This window comes from Pteropus medius, unplaced genomic scaffold, assembly GCF_902729225.1.
Source record: "Pteropus medius unplaced genomic scaffold, Ma_sr-lr_union100, whole genome shotgun sequence".
Lineage (NCBI taxonomy): Eukaryota > Metazoa > Chordata > Mammalia > Chiroptera > Pteropodidae > Pteropus > Pteropus medius.
The window spans coordinates 4,865,743-4,888,106 of record NW_024354500.1 but is presented as its reverse complement, the minus strand read 5'-3'; the positions used below and the strand labels follow the sequence as shown (position 1 = coordinate 4,888,106).

Sequence of the window (22,364 nt, the reverse complement as noted above, 5' to 3'; positions counted from 1 at the left end):
TCTAAAATATAGCAATAATACAGTGCTGTGTCCTATTTCATAGCATTGGTCTAATAAGACTTTGAGAGACAGTCTTGCAGGGGAGTAGATTGCTTTGGAGAGAGAGGCATAATTATGCCAGTTCCACACACATGGTGACTAGCATAAAGCTAGACATGATAGCATTCGTATGCTTAGATTCATGTACATGCCATTTCCTGATTTGCCAGGAAGCAATGTCTGATTGCTGGTCTTCATCTCATCTGAAAATGTGAAACCCTTCTCCCAACAGCATGTAAATAGGACCCCACTAATACAACCTTGATAATTTCCATTTTCAAACACATTACTGAAAGGAACTGCATCGCCTGTAAAAGATATGTCACAGTTGGGGAAGCTGAAGTTCGGAGATATTAAATGGATTTCCTAGGACCACAAAAAGAGTGATGAAGGCAGAAAGAAAAAAATTATCTCTTTTTACTTCCAGTTCACAGCAATTTCAAAAGCTGTTTTTATCAGGCAGTTCTTAAGGTTAAAAAAAACCAAAAAACAAAAAACTTGAATTAATCAATCATACACTTTCCAAAAGGTAAGTGAAACTAAACTGTTAGTTACAGTGAATTAAATTAAGCTCCCTTTGACCTCCTTGGAAAGAAAGTAATCATATTGAATGTCATAATGTATTTTGGTACTGGGTTTGAAACTGAGATTTTTAATGTCTGATACAAACATGGTGAAAGAAATCCTCCTTTGCAATGAAGAAAGTTTCCCAGGGAATAGGCGACTAAATGATACAGTGGTTAATAAAAAAAGGAAGTCTCATTGGGTGGTGTTTAGAACACCGGCTATGGAGACAAATTAGCTACCACTTAACTAGTTGAGTCAGTTTGGGGAAAATATTTAAATTCTCTGAGCCTAAGGCTTGCTGTGTGTATCAACTTAATAAAATGGTTGCTGTGAGGGTTAAAAAAGATACTGTATGTTCAAAGGTCTATTTAGCATTATACCTGGCACATAGTAGGCACCGATTAAAGAGATGCTTTTCTCCCTGGTTTTGTAGTTCATACCTCTTTAATATATGGAAATTACTTAATGTATAAAGCTTGGATTGTACCTAATACATTCTTAAATATAATTTAAAAGTTTAAGCTTACTCAATAGTCATTCTGGCCACTGATTCAAGGGAGTTGTAGCCAGCTGCTGTGAAGTTATCTTTATATCTTTCCATTTTAATAGCTTGTAGCCATTCTCCAACAGAACAAAAGGTAGTGAAGTCAAGAGTGTTTTGATCCAAAAGAGGGCTGATTGGCCTAGATAAGAATGAAATAGAAAAACAATTTTTTCATGAGCTACTAAAGAATGTCTTGTCCCATACAAAAATAAAGGTATAGAAAATAAAATTATATATTATAATCGATGTTATAATAACAAATAAACAGATATGCTAACAAAATCTAATGCTTAAAAGCTGCCCAATAACTACAGACTCCAAAATTTACATTATTTAGGTTTGATGACCACCAGATTGTGTCTCCCATGTATTTTTAAAAGTACACCTGACAGTATTTGTAATCATTAAATATATGTTCAGTTGTTTCTCTAAAAGTAACTGGGAGTAAAGGAAGTACATCTGGCTGTGGACTAACTCGTTCAGACTATGAGGGTGCTACTGAGAATATATGCATCCACTGAACTGCTGGTACCCTTGCTAGTATCTTGAGTTCATACATCTCCACTAGGGCCTAACTGACTACCAGTACAGACCACAGCATCAGGTTTACCTGGCAGCTGAAGCTGAATAACTACTAATATGCATTTCAATGGAGCAAGCCAAGCGCAAGGACTGAATGGAGTGTTTCTTACACTTTTTAACCAGTATAAGTGTTTAATCATGTATTGAATTACTTTTACAAATGTTAACTTCACAGAGTCATTTTGCTAAATAACTTGTACCAAAACAATAAGATAATATGCAAAAAACTAGAGCAATAGTAATAAAAACCCATATGATAATTTGAAAATGTGAAACGCTAACCACAAAATTCCAGTTTAGAAAGTTTTCTAAATAACAGCCAGCGATATCTATCAAAACTTTTAAAAAAAGAAAAAAGCAATAATAATAGGTCACTTAAAACACTAATTCAATTAAGGTAAGCCAGCTGAAAAGAAAAAAAAAATAAAAACTTCTGTAAACACAATATATTTAATATGAATTTATAATTTAACACAAATGTCAATTTGCCATTGGGGTGGGGCTGAGGAGATAGATGGTTCATGTGAAGACTTAGGTATTTCTTACCTACTACAAGTTCCCAGGGGTGTTTTCAGACTATTTGGGTTTCGAATCATTTTGTCTAGAATTCCAACTATTTGTTCGAACTTTGGTCTTTCGGCGCGTTCTTTTTGCCAACAATCCAGCATCAGCTGGTGCAGACCAGCAGGGCAGTCCATGGGTGCCGGTAAACGATAACCTTCTTCTATTGCTTTTATAACCTAACAGCCAAAGGGACATTAAAAATATTACCAACTAAGGTTCAACTATAATTAAATGAATTGCCCAGTAGGCAAAGTTATTTATCCTGATAAAAGTGAAGCACACTGCTTTGCAAAAGACTTTTTTTTTTTTCCCCAAGACGTCCATGAATATTAAGCATGTTGTTATGGGGTGCATGAAGTGCAGGATATGATGACATTTCTTAGTTAACTCAGCAATAGGGAGCAGCAATTAAGCTCACTCAAGGTGCAATAGATGGAAATTTTTTTTAATGTCATCCCAGAGGTTTTCAAAAGGGACTATGATATGGAATGATTTTACTTGCATATAGCTGTGTATGTAGTCTATAAATTTATGAATTCTTCAAGTTATAAGAGGAAGCTGTCAGTTGAAGCTGTCAGCTGTCAGCTGTCAGTTTTGTGGGGGCCCAGAATTGAGCCCCCACAAAAGTTTCACTTTTTGTAGAGTTTAAATGATACTTTTAAACAAGATATCAAAATATGTGAAAGTACTATGACAGAAAATATTACCAAGCACACTATTATTTTAAATAATATGAAGCTAATATGCTTATGAAGTATATAGTATTACAAGTACAGTGGTGTGCTGGAGCCAATTTGTACTGGTTCTTGAAGGTGATGGAATCACTTTGCAACTCCAAGTTTATTGACCTCACTCTGGCAGACTGAAATCAGCCTTCAGGGAGGAGAAGGGAAGAATGTTACACCAGGAAATTGGGAAAGGTTACAAATCAGGGCTTTCCCCGCTCAGAGTGCTGGCAAAATTTCATTAGTACATCACTGCCTATTTATTTCTAATAACAGTCTAAGATTCTATTTATATCAAACTTTGGATGTTAATGAAAAATAGGTCTCCATAAACATTTGTACGTGGCAATCAGAAAGTTTAAAAGTTACTTATTTGGACTTTTTTTTTTTTATTTATATGAAAAGGAAAAAAAAGCAGATCTTAAAAATCAGAAATTGTTTTAAATCTGAGCAGCATAAGGAAAATAATAGGAAGGCAAACAATACAAATAGGAAAGATTTGCAAAACATTATAATATTCAAGGGGGATTAACAAATCCTTTGCTACTGACATAATATAGTAGAAATGTAAGAAAAAATGACTGAAAAAAAAAAGAGGTAATCTTGAGTTTTTGAAGAAAATAAGGCCAAGAGTAGGCAGATAATAAGCTAGCTTTAAGAAATGTTGATAAACACTATTTGTAGGGAAACATATCCTTAAGATGCTTGTTGACATTCAAGAATAGCACATTAAAATGTAAAAGGTTATAGGATGTAATGAATAAAGTAGCTGGCATCAACAATTTTTACAGAAAATACTCAGTGTAAGAAAAAAATAGTTCACTTTCATTTAAGAAAAATCTATATATGCAAACTGATAAAGTTCAAAAGGTGCATAGATTAACTTCATAATAGCAATTTTTGAGAAGTATTGCTATTAAGTATAACATCCTCAGTCCCAGTTCTCCCCTGATCATTATGTCCTATACATTAGTTTACTAGACAGTTTCATCTGGATTTTCCATAGGCATCTTATACTCCATCTATTTAAAATTGAATTTATTATCTTCACCCAAACCTTTTACTATTTCAATCAATGGAACTTCCAGTCATCTCAGCCAAAAAGCCGACATGAGAGCAGTTCTAGACTCTTTCTCCTATGTACTCATATGCATAGCCAATTAGTCACCGCTTTGATGATGCTACTTCCTAAACACAATATATGCTCAAATATCAGAAATATTTTTTTCATATTTTTATATTCCTGCAGTGATATACTCATTATCCCACAGTTAAAGTTTTTATAAAGTCTCATAGCCTGAGTGTTTCCTTAAGTACTTTATTTTGAATAACAATTAAGGGGTAAACACCTTAGACTTAAGTGACCTTGATCAGCTTTGGTATTGAAAGCTAATGAAGTTAATGACGGAATTTAAAAATTTTCCTGTTTATGCTTCTATAACTACAAATACTGGATATCTTATAAACATTCCTCTAAAATATCCCTTAAAAAGCTTTACATCACACAAGCAAACATATGCAAATGGTAACTCTACACAGATCATAAACATATTACTATAGGAGGAATTAAATTTAAAAAAAAAACAAAAACCTTTTAAATGCAAAGAATTTCATGTGGCTTTGTACAACATTCCAGTGACAGCAACTATACTTGGATTCAAAAGTGCTATATGTTAAAAAACTTGGATAAAAGTAAAAAGAATGTACTTTGGAAAGCTGGGTTCAGTTATTTAAATAGTGGTTCACGTTGTTAATAAGTAAATTAAAAATTTCTAAAACTTTATGCACTCAAAATGATTAAATAATAAACAATTGGGGGCATTTTTTGAACGGGAAAGGAGTGGCTTTCCTTATATTTTGAGGTTGCTTATATTTGAACATACGTAGTATTTTTCTGATTTGACAGGACTCCATCCCTAGCCTCATAACATTAGTTCAGACCTCATTATTTTCCACCACTTCCTAAACGATTTCCCTGCTAGTAGTAGTTTGTCTTCCGATGTCCCGAAAGAAACAATGCAGGTAGAGTGAGCTTTCCCTTTATTCCCTCTGAATAATCTTTTAAAATGTAAACGTACATTTTATCATGATCTTCCTTATATACTTGTCAGCAGCTCCCATAGGATTCTTAAGTTTTGAACACAACATATTCTTAAGCCTCTGTGCCAATGAACACAGTACAGAACCATTAAATGACTCCTAACAGTAATAAAAGAGTTACTACATCTCTATAGATGTCTTATCGTGTTATAGGAATTTCACGATTCCTGTTATTACAGCAGAGAAACAACATTTATCTCAACGCAAAATGAAACTTCTAGCTCTCAAAGGTACAGTGGTTTGCACATTTTTAAAGGAGAAGCAGCAATGTATAACATTTAAAATAAGAGATGCTCTGGATTGGGAATCGATTTTGGTACCCTAAAGTCCCACTATCATGCTCCTACCTAGAGAAATACTAGAGATACTGGCTGAGAAACAGGCCTCTACGGAGCACAGTTTGGCATAATCCAAGGTATACATACCTTTTGATGATAAACCAACAACAGGGATGATCTGAGAACAAACTGAACCTAGAGGCTCTGTGTTTTTAATTTGGTTAGCTGCATTAGATTTCCAGTTGGGAAAATAAGAAGTACTTTCTGCAAATTGTTACACATTCTTGGAAACAATAAAGCACACAGTTGAGAAGGCTGAACCTACACTTCTTAGAGCATTATGCAATTAATTACTCATGTAATTTATTTAAAACGTCTTTTTCTGAAATTACCAGAAATACCTTGGTTTTGCCTGTCCAGCTGTAGTGTTAGCAGTATAACACAAGTCAAAGAAAAAGAAAACATAAGCAATTTCTAACTCTGGATAGTTCCCAGAAAAATAGGAAGTGACTAGGGTATACACAGTTTATAAAAAAATCCTGAGATATAACAGGGAGAACTTTTTTGGTATGTACTGCAAAAAAAAATATTTAGAAATAAAAACAAAAGTTGCTTGCAGACAAGTGTTTCAGTATTATTATAGTATGACCATTGCTATTAGGAGTAAAAGGATTATAAAATGATCCCATGATAACAGTCCTGGAATAAGTCAAAATCAGATATAACATGCTTGGCTTCTGCTCTCTGCTCACACCATTTTTATTTCATTAACCTCACACAACATAACTCACATTTTATACAATTAAATATTCTGGACCCCACTTAACAGGATTATGGCAAAGTTTTACAAAAAAATTACAATTTTGTTTCTGTATTAATATAAAAAAATACAAAGACATAAATTAGTGGTGACTTTAAAAAAGTGACTTTTCGTCTCACAATTTAGCCAAAAATAAATTTAGTTACAGTGTATCATATTTTCAAAGCTCTTAAATGTCTTTTAATGGAAAACTTTAAGAATTTTATCTTTATGTCTCATATTTTTATGGAAGTGTTATTTTTTTTATTATCCTTATGACTATCTACTAGTAAAATAAACAATTTACTGGCCTAATTTAAAGTGAGAAGAAATAACTTTATTGAGTATTATACATAGAAAAAACAATATATGTAATGAAGGATCTCTTCCTTTTTTTTTAGGCAGAGCTCTAAAACCATTTATTTATGGTAAGCCTTTCAAGAGGGACTATAAGGGTTTCCACAGTCTTACATTACTAGTGTAATTAGAATGGTTTTAAGAAAATGTCTCTACAAGTGCTTCATGAAGAATTTCAAAATTTCAAAATTTAAGTGTAAAATTTTATTCGAACTAATTAAGATATAAATTCAATTAAAAGACAGCTGTCGTGAATGCTAAATATCAGTATTTTCAATTTCTTAATATTTATTATATTTGCTTCATTTTACATATATAACGATTTTCCTCTGAAAGGCCATTACGGAAAGGGCTAAATATCTGCAGATTTTTAGGGAATAAAAATTGGAAATTTGGAAAGCTCACTCTTGGTTTTAAATGGAGAATATCTAGATTCTAACTGCTTCCACTGCAGTGAGAATTCTAGAAAAGTTGTAAGTACATAAAAATACAATGAACATTCATTCAAGTGTTAAGTGACAACCTGTTTGAGCCTGGGTATCATCATATATATGCATGTTACCTCTTCCCAAGTTTTTCTTGTTCACTGCTCTTTCTGGAGAGCAACTAAAGCCTCCTGGCAGCTATCTACCTCCCTGACTTCTACAATACTCCTTTTGTATTTCTTCAGGGTGATCACAGAATCCTCCCTTTGTTCAGTCTTTTAAAATCCAAGGCATTTGAAATTTGTGGGCTCTCTAAAATTCCTGACAAATTCTTAACAACTAAATTTAAACACTATAAAGTGAACTGATTCACTTAATAAATTAATCTAGAATAATTAAAAAATTGATATCTCTGAGAATCTGATAAAAACAAATTTCTCAGAAAAACACATTATTTTCACATATACACAAGATTTCCATATGCATCAGGGGTTCAGAGATCTCAAGTCACTCCACGTACTCCTACCAGAGACTCTAAGTAAAATTTTTATCTAGGAAATTTTTTACTGCAATAGTATTAATTATTTTAAATTATCTAGTTTTTTCATTTGCATATTGAAAATTAAACATATAATTGCTCAAATAGCACTTCAATGATATAAGTATAAAATAATAAATGTTACCCTATAAGAGGAATATTAATATCAATTTCACTACAAAAACTGAACTGTGTAGGTAATTTCATTATTATATAAACATATCTGAATTTAATAATTTAGACCTTCAAAATTTAAAAGAAACAAGAAAGATAGTCCTAAATGTTATAGGTCAGAACTGAACTTCATTGTAGACATAATTTCATTTGATCAATAAAAATATTTATTAATTCTTGATATACTAATTATTTATGATATTTCATTTTCAAGAAAAACAAAGGAACAATATTTAGGAAATTTTATATTTAAAATTTAAGATATTTTTTTTCTTTTTAACCATTTCTATAATTTATTTTTAGAAGTTAAGTGAACTTTGAATTTAAGTCATCTTATATTCCTGTTATTCCCTTTATGTTTGAATCTAGTACAGAAGGAAGGTGTCAAAAGAAATGAAACTCTACCAGTGTCTAGGGAATGTAAATATTTCTCTTTCTCTGCCCCAAGGATTTGTTTGCCCTCATTTTGACAGTCCATGAAATTCTGACACTGAGACCTGTCAAATGTTAACAACTTTGCCTCTGCCAAACGCACTCATCATTTATACTTTTATCTTTGAAAAAACATAATCAAAACTAAAAATAAATAAGTTTGTTTCATGTTATCCCTTGATTTAAAATACTAAAAGATTTAAATGATTTAAAAGCTTCCCCTTCTAAAGCTGTAAACATTTTAGTTAATGCAGAAATTTGTAGGAAAATGTACTGAAAATAACTTTACCAACAGTCTGACCTGACTTTAGTTGTCTAAAAATAACTATTCATAAGTTTTAAGAACATTGGAACTTTATATGGAAAATTCTAAAATCAAAAACAAAGACGCTGGTTTAATATAACAATGTTCATAATCTTTTGAAAAATAATACAAGTTTAACTTTAGTCAGCCTCTCTTGCTGCCCATGTTTACAGAATCGACTAATCTAGTTTGCTAGTCATATCCTTCTACTAAATGGTAATATAGACTTTTCTCGAGCACTACCTATTTTTTGCTCTACTCTTCAAGAATATGCATTTGTAACATTTCCAAACTCCTGCAAAAGGGCCTTTCATCAATTTGTTCCAAACTAATCTTCGTTTTGAATTATTCCTAATGTAATGTTTGCATCTCTTTTATAAGAAAGTGAGTCTATTTGGTTGGTCTCCACACACCTCGCTAAGCTTTTGCTTTTGAACTTTCCAATGTGTTATTTGGAGAATTTTCTCATCAGCTGTGAACCAAGGTCTTCTTCAGATTTCTATTTCAAATCCAGGCTACCTTCCTGGATTTACACTTGCTTTACTTTTACCTAAATTTCACTTACATTGTAGTAAGTTGAACTATATGAATCTGGCAGTATTGGAAGTTTCTAACCTACAAAAATGTCAACTTCATAAAATTCAACCTAATATAATCAAAAATCACTTTCACTTATCCTATATTGTTTTATAAATGGTCTCTCTGTATGAGATGTAGACCGCAATAACTGCCATCAGCTTATTCTATCAAAGAATGACAGCATTTTTAATGTCTTAATATGTAACAGGATAGTTAATGAGTACTATTTTTTTAATGAATTTCCAAAGATACTTCCATTGTGATTAAATCTAAAATGTCACTATGAAATACTTAACTGAAATTGATCATAAAATCTAGATTGTCTCATAAAAATTAAAATTTAATTAAATCAATCTACAATAGATCATTTGAACAGATTTTCAAAATAAGCTTCAAAGACACAATAAACACAACCACAACCTTCCCTCTCCTCCTTTCTACAAATGATTATTTTACTCATGTAACTTTTGCAATAGAGCTGTGCAAGCACAGCATCATTATCTTTTTTAAGGGGGAAATATTCTTTGTAGGCTTCTAGTATATCCAGAGAATTTAAATAAAAAAAAAAGCAATTCTTCAAAATGAAAACCAAAATTAAATTAATTTAACTCCTAATTTATGCTAATTATCATGGTAATTTGTTAATAATTGTGAAAACTCAGCAATCGTATTTTTTATAATTCTACATAAGTTTCTTTCTATGAGCCATTACCTACATGTTCCCAAAATAATGAATATCACTGTATTATATCCTTTTCCTTTAAATAGTGTAACACCTACATCTTGATTTGACATGTCCCAATAAGGTCGTTCTCCATAAGACATAACTTCCCACATGACTATTCCATAGCTCCACACATCACTGGCTGATGTGAATTTCCGGTATTGGATGGCTTCAGGTGCTGTCCACCTTACTGGAATTTTCCCACCCTGTTATAAAAAGAAATTGACATTTTAAATATGTATAATGACTTATAAGTCATTTATAGCAAAACCATAAAGGTGCCGTTAGACATTTGTACATCCGGTTGGCAATTCAACAGTATCAGGCCCATCCATCTTGAATCTCTCTCTAAGTGTATGTAAAGTTATGAATCTGTTTCTTAAAAAATCATTACAAAATTTCATTTTCAAGGCAAATCAACTTAATTGGCCTTCTGTGGTCTTAGGGTAAGAGTCTAGTCAAAAGACAATGACAAATTAGGCAAAATAATTACTAAAATGAAATAAAATATGGAGGACTTAAATAAACCTTCATATGTTTTCCTTTTACTTAATATCACAAAAGTTATAAGAGTTAGGATAGTTAATATTCTTTTAAAATTTTCATTTAAAATGGGGTTATAGTTTTCTGCTACAATTATGAGTGCTACTAACTAGATGTTACATGTAACTAAATATTATTTATATGAACATTCTAATATAAGATAAGCACGTTGTCATACTTATCATCATTTCTCCCCTTTTCCTATAGTACACTGTAAAAGCAACAATGATTCTTCCAAAAGAAAAACAAAATGACAACAAAAAGCTGAGATCAATTTGCCTCCTTTTTCCAGTTAGTTTTGTGTTACTAAGCCCTGCTTTCTTGGTAGGAAAAATCTCAGGAATGTGAAGAGATGCGGTAATAGACTTTTTCTTACAGTTGTTGTATAGACAGCTTCTGGATCATCCTCTATAACCCGGGAAAGGCCAAAATCTGACACTTTACAAACAAGATTGCTGTTGACAAGAATATTGCGAGCTGCAAGGTCCCTGTGAACATATCCCATATCGGCCAAATATCTCATTCCAGCAGCAATTCCTCTCAGCATTCCTACTAACTGAATGACTGTAAATTGCCCATCGTGTTTCTAGAGGAAGGCAAAAATAAAAGTCCAGTTAACTATACTTCGAAAGGAAATAATAAATCACCATGAAAAATGTCTGCACACTAGTCAATTACTGTTTTATAAGAAAAATCATTAATTAATTTTCTTTATTATACTGACATTTGTGAAAAACACAACAGGTGTTCTTTTAACTGATAGTCGAATAATATAAAATAGTTTTAGCAATCATTTATATTGATGTTATTAATATTAATTAATAATAGTTTCAGATTATGCAAATCCAAAGTATATGTTAATATTTAGGTCAGAGATACAAAACAAAGTATCTGAAAATATTATCCCTGACAGCTGTTTTTCTCACTTGCTAAAAATTATATAAATATCTAAAAACATATACAGGGATGAAGACACATATATTAAATATTTTTCTCCAAATGGTAAAAAAAGAAAGGGGAGTTTTTTTTGATTAAAGATGAAGAGAAACTAAGAAGTAGAAAAATGATTATATTGTCTGTGACTTTGTTTCCATTTTACACTTTTCTTTGTTTTGCTATTGGTTGGAATATTATTTACAACAAAGATTCTCTAAAATAGATGTACTAGCAAATGGGACTGAAAACTCTTTGCAACTAGACTGGCCGCTATATATTTCTAACCCATTTTTAACCCACAGATTGCTCTGAGTTACAAAATATTCATATTTTACACTGCAAAAAGAGTTTAGAAAATTATATGGTAGCATGTAGAGGATATTTAGAATGAGAGAATAATTTTGTTACTTACCCTGAGAAATGCATCTAGGGCTCCATTTTCCATGAATTCTATTACAATCATGACTGGTTTCCCTAAAATTAATAAATACATATACATAAGAAAATAAAAGTGTTGCTTCAGAAATTGCAACCTCAACTTCAGGATTATTCTCTTTCTCATCCCAGATAAGACACTTGGTGCTTTTTTGAAATACTGAATGGTGAGCTGTGCGTGTTTCGAATGTTTCTAGTGCTGCTGCGAAGGTCAGTCATTAAATGTCTATCTGGAACAGATTCATGATTCATAAAATTAAACAATACAAGTCCAAGTCAGTGTGTTCTTCTGATTCCTGTTTTGTGAACAAAACTCAGAGAAAATGACATTTTCTATTAAATATAAATACTAAACTATCACTTATGGCTCTTGAAGCTAAATGAAAGTATTAGCCTCTTTATCTAGCTATCAGATTTATTCTGTAATTCTGATCCTGCATTTATTTATTTTGATTTTTTTCCTCTAAGGTTATGATCTAAAATAATAGTTTAGTAAGTTAATACCAAGAAAAAACATTCATTTAGAATATGGAATATGTTCATAATTTGATTTTTAAACTATGTATGAAATAACACTAATTTCTGATAGTCCACTTGATAAATTAAAGATATAATCAATATCTACCTCTTGTAACAACCCCTTCCAAATGGACAACATTTGGGTGGTCAAACTGCCCCATGATGCTTGCTTCACATAAAAAGTCTCTCCTTTGTTTTTCTGTGTAACCAACTTTCAGGGTTTTTATGGCTACTGCAACATCTCTTTTCCCTGGAAGTTTCAAACGACCACTGCAGACTTCTCCAAATTCTCCTGAAGTAATAGAACAGGCAGATATATTTTAATTTCAGAAATATTTCTCTTCTCAAATTAAATGCAAATAATTCTTTAAAACATTTTAAAACTTTTCTAAACTATCTGTTATACAAGCTACTATATTTAAACTGGACTAACAAAAACTCAGAAACAAAATTTAGATTTGTTTCTGAGTTATGCTGTATAACATACCTGTCTACTTAAGCGTAAGGACACATCAGCAAATTGTAAACATTGTTATTGCTTTTATGGTTTAAAGAGCAAATATTTCTTAAAGATTTAAGAGTCTGGAATTCGTATGTACTATGACTGCTAGAGTAAAGGAACTTGGACCCAAAAATGTAAAATTATCATGGGACTACATATTGAATACCTAGAAACTAATATTTCTTTTAAGTAATTCATACGTATCAATTTTCCATATGAAATTAAATAGTACAATGGCTAACTAATGCCTACAAAATACATGAAAAAATATAGAAATTGAAGCTTGGCAAAAAGATGGTAAGTCAAGTGAGAAGAATTGTGTTCCAGCAAAATTTAGGAACATTCTAATTTTTAAAATACTAGGTCATTTCTTGAACAACAGGCCAGAACTTAATATCTTATGATAGTACAGTTTCTTAAAAATCCAGCAGAAGACAAAAGATATACAGATTCTCTGTGCCACATGCTTCTTTTTCACTTTTTTTCTTAAGATTTCATAAACAAGTACAGCCTCATTGCTTCCAACAGTTCAGGTAAATGCAAAAGTTCTATACTTGAGGTATAATTATTTGCCTGTCATTATGATGTATGACTTTCGATCTTGGCTAAATGGAACAGCTGAACAAGGAAGCTACAACAGCCTTACCTGCACCAATCACACGCTCAATTTTAATACAGGAGGCATCTAGCTCCTTGGCGAATTGATGGACAGCTCTATTTGGGTCCTCATAGGTTTCAGGGTCAATGTAGGTTTTGGTGCCTGGAAATTTAACTGTAATGATGTAAGAAAGCATGACTGTGATGAAGCAAAGCACTTATTGTGCAGTCAGCCCAGGAATTTCATTATGGAGAGTGCTCCTTGGAACAGTGAACTTGCTTCCACATCACCTGATTCACAGCAGTTTTAACAGACTACTTCAGTCTGCTGGCGTATAGGTATTATCTGCAAGCTTCTATAGGTAACATAGGATCCAGCTCATAGGTTACTAACTGAATTGCTTTTCCAGTAAATCAACAAAAGACATCACCAGAATTCTCTGACATAACTTATCAGACTAGAGGTTTAATTAAATTCACTGTTATCATGGCATAGTTCAAGCCATATTGAGGTTTATAATGGTCTTGGAAACACATTTGTAAATCTATCAGTCAGTCAATCAATCAAGTTAATACACTGGGAAAAGAAGACATTTCATATACAGGTAGCCTACTACACTGACAGCAATATTAAAAACATTTAGACATCTTACTTATTCTTTTGATTTATTTTTTAAAAGACCAACCATTGTTGACATATACATAAAATTAATACAAGATGTGAGGGCCACTATCACAGATTCGGAGAGAAATCTACTAAAGACACAATTTCATCTCTACCTTGAAGGGCAATAGAGGCCAGAGGTACAAAGTGCAGAGTAAAGTTAGAAAAGTTACAATATTCCTGGGATCTGCTTACCATATATGACAGCAATTTGAAAGAAGAATGGTTTATATGAACTTTCGATTATAAGGCTCTGGAAGGAGGTAGCCAATATGCCTCAGAAAAGGTAGTCAAAATTCAAACAACATAGAATCAGCTTAAAAGTTGCAAAAGTTAAAATCTTCTTAAAATGCACCCAGAAGCATGCAGGTAACAGATAATGCTATATTGTTTAAATCAAATTGTTACAATAATGTATTCCAAATCTAATCATTTGGTTAAAGACAAAGATAAGATAGATAGGCATATATTTGGTTATATTAATGCAATGAAAAGAATTACACTATATCCTCAAAAAACTTTATTGTTTTTAACAAAGCCACTGAACAATCTTTCATCAAATCTTACTATTTGGAGAACAATATATTTCTTCAAGTATTACATTGCAGCCTAACTGTGCTTATGTCATCACATTAAATTAAATTATATTTAAAAAATAAATACATAACAAACAAAAAGAAGCAGAATGTATAAAGGAAAATGGGATTTAAAAATCTTGATTTATTCTGCTGTAGTTGTTTATCCAAAATTGATTGTCTTAAACAATTATTGTTGCAGTTTATAAAACTGACAGATGCTCATTTGTTACTAGAGCTGAACATGGGGAAAAAAACACAAGAAAAGAGAGAGGGGACAGAAGGAGAAAAGAGAGAAGAAGGAGTACAGGGAAGAGGAAGGGAAGAGAAAAAGAGAGAAGGGAAGAAAACAATAGGTTAACCTCCTAGATTGGCAGGCAGATGGAGAATGAGCCATCTTCTCCCTTTTTATTCTCTTTCTTTCCTTCACTGTTTTTTATTTTTTATTGGTTTTGTTTTGTGATAAGGGAGCCAGAGTGGAGGTAACCTTCTGCATCTCAAATGGGGTCTCTGATGGTTCTTTATTCAAACTGTCATAAAACATTTTGACAGGCCAGAGCAATTTTGGCATAAAAACATGAAATACTGCCCAGCTCAGATTCAAAGACATTGTTAGAAGAAATGGTAGGAGGAAACAAAATGTAAATTGGAATTGCTTCACTAAACTCCTCCATTGTGTTTATATCTTTAAATGTAGCACTTGGGGCCATGGTGAGTTGAGGGCCTGATACAAATGACTGGACATTCTATTAAATTCAGTGCTCTAAAAGCCAGTTAAATGGTTGCTTTCACGTTTCTGTAAAAATCCAATCTGGTGTCTTAGCACCTAAGAAAATTGTCTGTATACTAAAGGAATAAAAGGGCACTAACTTGTAAATAGCTGGTGACCATAGTATTATACTTTACATATTTTAGATACAGTTATAAAATCAAATAAAATGTGTGGTTCTTATCAAATGACAAGAAAAGATATCCTTGTAAAAACGGTGATTCAAAAACATCAAGAATTTACTAGGACAGAATATGTCCCACTTTATTTTTTTCATTATTCATTTAAAAATGAATGTTTAAAATAAGAAAAATATTTACATAATTTCTGAATATTCTGGTCTGTTGCTTATCTCAATTTAAGAGTGAGCTTTTCTGTGTTTTTGTAGTTCGTTTACCATTTCTCATGAATGTTAAATATCTTAAAATCACCTTTGATATTTTGCTCTAAAGATGAAAACTTTATCAAGCTTATCTTGTCCATGTTAGCAAGTAAAACATGTAGTGCTATTTTTTAGAATTACTGACTGAATGTCAAATGTAAAAAAGTGAATAGAATAAAAATATTAAAACCGAGTGATGACAATTAAGCAAGGCTATATAACAAGTTTTAGAGAAGCCATGTTTCAATTTACCTTGTGAGTTAACCTGCAAGTTAAAACCAAATAACCTAAAACAGATTTGATAATTTTGGGATGTCTAGGATACACTCAGTAGAGAAAAGCAAAGTGACATACTGATTAAGGCAATATTAAATGATTCTGCCACCAAATTATTTACATATGGGTAGAATCAGGGATTCCAGGAACTATAGTGTTTTCTTACTCTTTTATAGACACTTAAAAATTTAGGCATTCAAGTTTTGATCCTCTTCTTCCTGTCTGCGGAAGTGTTAAAAATATTCTCTCATGTCTTGGAAGAAAAAAAAGTAACCTCCGCTTTCTCTGTGCATCCTCTAGCTATAAACTACCTTTGACACTCTAATTACTGAGGCTCGGCACAAGACTGCTAGATTAGCAAAAGGAAGCATCAACATTGGGAGCATATCAAATAATCCCACAAGAGAGGTGGCAGCATCACATATATTCATTCAGAATCAGGGGGAAATTTAAGTTTTATGAGGCTTGAACCTTCTACAATTTGAGATACTCTCTTATTAAAAAGAAAAAAAAAGATTATATACACAAAATTGCTAGGGCTCTCCCAGGGAACTTAAAAGGGGTCTATGAAAGAGAGGGGCCCTGAAGCTGAGACTTCATCATAAAGCCACCTCTGGTCATGCCTTTACTTTAAATTATAGTATCCCACATACCCTTCCTGCCTTCAGTGGTTGGAATTTATAGCGTTTCATAATCAATTTGGATATATATAATCTAAAGCCACTTCTGTTTTGAAAACAAGTCAAGGTAACTGTTGGTTCAACAAACAGAAACACATTGAAGAAACTCGGGAATGATAATACTAGCATTCACAATTTGTGTCTTTAAATGATACATTTTCTTGATTGATGTTATATAATGACTTTAGGATGAGTACATGGTAATATCTTCTTAGATACTGACATAATAATTTGAGAAATAACACAATAATAGGTATAATTCTTATTTCAATAAGGAAATTTATCCATGAAAAATTTTAGTAAAGATTACAATTACTAAGAAAAATAATAAATAAAATTGTTCTTAATATTTTTACAGATTAAAAATAGAAATAACAGGTTTTGATAAGAACATCACTAATTATCAGAATTAAAATCATTTGATTGTCAGGTTACTTTGGATGCATAAAATGATAACATTTGCTTATATGGCTCTCATTTTTTTACTTGCCATATACACTGAACAAGAATAAGATTAATGCAGATGGACATCTATTTTCTTTGGTTCCCTAAGGTCTCCTCTGAATATGATTTCCAAAGTGAACTTTTAAAAATCAGGTAACCCAAATCCACAGGGAAACATTGGAGGATTAAATCCTATTATTATACTTCATATGTCTGGGGAAATATCTATCAGTGATAGACAATGCATTGTAGCTGAAAAAAAAAAAAAGAGGCTCCTCAGCTTAGCCTTTCAAGGTAGCATCACTCATTGGGTGGGAAAAAAGGGCTTATGCTTCTAATTTGAAATGAATTCTTAGCTAAAACACGGGCCATGCAACATTTAATGGGTTATTATTAGAATAGTAGAAAACATCTGAGCAAAGTTTGCTAAAGGAAAAATTGTGACATCAAAGCACCTTAATATCTTACAGTTATATTAAAATTCTTTATGAGGTTACATTTTGGAATATATTTTTTAAAAATTCATATCATATGACTTGCATTCTAAATATCTGGTCAAATGCTTTAAAGCAATACTTTGAGCTCATATAATTTCAAACATGATGTATTAGGAATTTATTCATGTTAATACTAACAACCAGGTTTCTGTATTAATTGGGGTACATATAATAAAGAAAAGCCAAACACTTACAATGAAAGTAAAGTTCTTCATCTCCTTCTTGGTCAGCTTTGCTATAACCACAGTGTCTGGAAAAAAATGAAATTTGTGATAAAATCGATGATCTTACTTTAGGTATTTAAAATTTTGTATAACATACTTTAATTATTTCAAAACATGCTAGTTAGTGTTATAAACAGAAAAAAAAATTCCTGTCCATAGTTATAAACTCATTTAGTAACACAGCAATTCATAAGATTAAAAAGGCACTGAATATAAAGTATTTGTATGAAACAATGTAGAAGAAACATATTTCATACATTTAGATTTATCAATGAGTAAATATTTGCTTATACTTTTTCTGAAAAACAACAATAGGAACAACAACAGATTTTAAACAGTTTCTATAAACTATTAACTAAAAGAATAAATTCACCCAACAGAAATTACAATATTTATTCTCTCAAACCAGGCAATGATTAAACTCATTGACCATGGGAAAATAAAAATTTATTACCCTTTAAGGTTTCATATCAATGTTTGCATTTACTCTTCTAGTACACTAAACAATAAGTAATGAGCTAACATAATTCTGAAAAATCAATACATTTTGTGTTAGATAGAGATTAGAAGAAATTTGTGTTTTACCTTCTTCCAATAATGAAGCCAAAGACCATGAAAACCAGAATGATGGTCCCTGCTACTGCAACCACAGCAATTATAATAACTGGATTCTGTTCACTGGAGACAGCTGTAGCTGTAAACAGATGAAACAGAAACACTCAATACCATGCAAGAACTTGAAAGGTTAAACAAAATCTTATCAACAAGATCTACCTACGCTATTGAATTCACCTCTAATTTTAAATAAATGCATTATATTGTAATATAAAGATACCTACAAAATGCCTTAGCTAGCCCCTGCTTAATTGCTGGAAACTTAGTTATGAATTAAGAGATAGAGATCATTAATCTACAATTACTATTAAATCCCTATTTTTTCCTTAGCAAAGTATTTGATCCCTGTTTCTATTTTTCTGTTATGTAAAAAAGAATCAAAATACATGTTCTGTGTATTTTTCAAAGCACTTTAAATGCTTTATCTTTCATATGATGAATATAAAATAAAAATCATGTGATCATAGTAAATCATATGAATTTATAATATACCATAATTCAGGAAAAAGAGTAGAACTACTTGTATTAATTTGACAAAGTATGCAATATATACATATAAGAGTTCAAAGTATGCAATACACACATATAAGAGTTACAGAGGAGGTAAGTTATTTATAAAAGAGCAAACTTTCTTTAAGTACTTAAAAAAAAAAAATCCCGCACTATCTAATTGTAGATACTTCCTGTATAACGCTAAGTGATTCTTCTATGTTCGTTAAGGTAAGCCTGGCTGGACCTTTCTGAGACTCTCTTTGGGAACAGTATATGTTTACATGTACTTTAAAGCAGCCTCTAATTCCAATTCTTCATCAAGTCACATGGCCTTCCCACTTTCATTTTTCCAAATTAGTGAAGCTTTACTTACATTGTAATTTGCAATTGTCTTATTTTCCCCAGAGTATTATATTTTCAAACCAGTACTGACCTCATAAAATAGTCAAAGAAATGTAAAGCAATGAAACTGTATATTCCCATAAATCATTCAGCTGCAAATATCATATAATATATAATGTCAAACTAATCCAGTTTGCTTATTTCTGAAACAATTAATGGCTATAATGTTTAATTTATGGCAGGATGGAAAATACTACTCCTTCTTGCTGGTGGCAAGGGACTGGGTCTCCAGAGCAGTAAATTATATGTAGGTAGAGTATGCCTTGACACGATAGGAAGTATAAATTTTTTTTTTTTTTGATTGGCCTTCCTTTAGTTTCTATGTCCTCCTTTTGACAATTCATCTCTTAATTTTGTATACCTATGCTAACTATACACAGCTTTTGTATTGAAAAATGATAAAAATGGCTCTGGAGTAATAGATAGTTTCTGAACATAGGTATTAGACACATTCCCTAATTCACTCGCTGATTTACTTCCCAAGGGAACTAAATGAGAAAAAAAAAGAAACACTTTATTTTTGAACTACAGTCTATTCTTTTTCAATAGAGATTACTTCAAGTATTTTTGTTTGGTTGGTTTCGTTGCTTTTTGTTTTTATCTGTCTTTTATATTCATATTGAGAGGGAAAAGAATGGAGTAGTCTGTTCACGAGGGAGGAAAAAATTATACATATATGTATAGAAACTGTTTCCATTCAGTTAATGTGTCCCTTGGGTATAATTCTCTGCCTTAGCTTCAGAAACAGAACTCCCATAAGAAAACTGAACTCAGGTGAATGATGAATAAGAATTTGTGAATATTGAGTTATCCATTTTTATATATAGTCAGGGTCATACTTTAATTTTCTATAATCAACATTTACGATTAATATTTTCATCTATTTCATGGGTAATAAATTTTAAAATTAAGTGCCATAATCATCATACCATCATTTAAAAAACTGAAGAAACAGTGGAGTTGACTCTCTACAGGAGGGGATTTTAGGATGTATGTTCAATGGAATAACTTGTTTAACTTCTCTTTTGAAACAGTGCTCAAACGATTTCTCTCCAGTGGCATCTTCCCTCTTGCCCCGCTTCCTAGCACTGTGAGTCGCTGTTTCCTGACACACTAACAGCACTGGGCCATTCACTCTTACCAGCATCTAATTCCTTGACCAGCATTTGCATATAAGTCTTTCTCTTTCACTGAACAATAAACTGAGCATCAACTGTGTCATGTGTCTCTGTGCATCCCTAATTCTTGGCACAGTATCTTGTGCTAAATCAGCATTTCTCAAAGGGTGGTCTAGGAATCCCTGATGATCCCTCAAGAACTCTACAGGGGATCTGCAAGGTCAAAATTATTTTCATAAAATACAATATTATTTCACTTTTTCACTCACAATGCTCACAAGTGCACAGAGTTTTCTAGAAATTATGATGTGATGACACCATCACTTCGATGACCAATGTGTATATGTATGTTTTTGTGTTTTAAAAATTTCTCAGTTTTAATTTCTAATGTGGAAAATATTGATAGATACAATCAAATTAATCAAAGTTTCTTTGGGGAGCCTCAATAATTTTTAATAGCTTATAAGGCTTCCTGAGACCAAAAAACTTGAAATGGTTGTGCTTCATAATAGAAGCTGACACTTGAGACTGTCTGTGTGCTAGGCACTATACTTGGCATTTTGTGTACATTAACTTATATAATCCTCATAATACCTTAGGAGTTGGGTACTGTTATCCTAGCATTTAGGGTACAGAGAAGCAGCTCACCTAAAGTCCCACAACTGGACAAGGCAGAGCTGAGATGTGAAACTAGGGATATGTCTACAGTACTGATTGATACTGATAATCTGTTTAAGTTGACTGAGACATTCATTCCTTGCTTATTTATTGTATTCTGTGTGTCAAGCACTATAGTAGTTACTGGCGAGACAATAGTAAAAAAAGGAGATATAATCATTCTTTCATCAACTTTACATTATAGTGGAAGAGACTATTCTGATGCTAAAAAGCACCAAATTCTTTCTAATGCAAAAATCCATTTTTAACATTTATTTCATGTGATCATTCAGGTTCCCATAACTTCATTTTAATCTCTTTGAATCTTACTTCATTTTTAAATAATGAAAATAATATATATGAATCTCAGCACTCAATAAAAATCATTTGGAAAAATTTCAAACCTATGTATTCAAACATAATTTGAAAATATTTTGAATGTTTTCAGACCTAAAGGTTTACCTGATAAAAATGTGCAGGCACGTGTGAGATAACTAATTGATGTTTCCAATTTAAGTTTAAAGTGTTTATTAGAATATAAAAACATCATTTGAAGTGTTTTATTATATTAGAAATCACAAAGTAATATCATGAGATCAATCTAAGCTAAAGACGATAAGAACTCATTTAACATTAAGACCACTCAAATGTTTAACTGTTGAAATCTTAAAATTCTTTAATGTTTTGGGTGCCATTGAACTTATTCTCATTTTAATCTCACATATACCATTTAAAAAATAATAAAGAACAATGGCATTAATTTTATAGCATCGAATTATGTGACCTTTTTTATTGATGCTTTTGTATCTATAATTCTATAAAATTCTTTATATTTCAAATTTATTTCAATATATGTTTTATTATTGAGGCCTGAGAGTTGCTGCTTAATTTAAAAATATAAAAAAATGTTGGAAGAATACTGTTAGCAAACTTAACAAACATTAGCTAATGCAAAGGATATTTACCAATTTGTCTTTTAAAGATATATAAAAATATTTTTCTGAAGTCAAAATAACTCTGATCAAAACTGTATTGATCTAATTTATTTAAAATCTTTTTATTAAAAATTGAGGGAAGAAAATTATGTAATTTTTTCTGCTGATTTTTGTTTAGAATTTTGTGGGAATGCTAAATTGGCAAGGAGGTAAGAGGTTAACAGCTGGGTGAACCATGTGCCTGAGCAGTAATATCAGGAAAAATAAAAAATTTCAAAATACAAAACATGCTGAGACCTCAGCTAGCTGGACAACCAGTAGTGGTACTCAAGCTGTTCTGGACCTGCAGTCTGCCGATAACCTGAGACATA

General features: G+C 31.6%; 1 protein-coding gene across 6 annotated transcripts in view; it reads right to left on the bottom strand.

Moving 5' to 3' along the window:
• EPHA7 (EPH receptor A7) overlaps positions 1 to 22,364 on the bottom strand; it is a 158,549-nt gene that overhangs the window by 4,161 nt on the left and 132,024 nt on the right. For 2 of the 6 annotated variants that reach the window (XM_039853316.1, XM_039853318.1), the window contains exons 8-16: positions 18,360 to 18,468; positions 17,745 to 17,800; positions 13,313 to 13,438; positions 12,271 to 12,456; positions 11,623 to 11,684; positions 10,651 to 10,860; positions 9,788 to 9,937; positions 2,279 to 2,472; positions 1,134 to 1,289 (exon numbers count right to left, since the gene is read on the bottom strand). In XM_039853316.1, the coding sequence (XP_039709250.1) occupies positions 1,134 to 1,289; positions 2,279 to 2,472; positions 9,788 to 9,937; positions 10,651 to 10,860; positions 11,623 to 11,684; positions 12,271 to 12,456; positions 13,313 to 13,438; positions 17,745 to 17,800; positions 18,360 to 18,468 (1,249 nt within the window). Of the gene's footprint in view, positions 1 to 1,129; positions 1,290 to 2,278; positions 2,473 to 9,787; positions 9,938 to 10,650; positions 10,861 to 11,622; positions 11,685 to 12,270; positions 12,457 to 13,312; positions 13,439 to 13,912; positions 14,741 to 17,744; positions 17,801 to 18,359; positions 18,469 to 22,364 lie in introns of those variants that run through there. The other 4 variants (XM_039853317.1, XM_039853319.1, XM_039853320.1 and 1 more) reach the window with 3 other exon arrangements.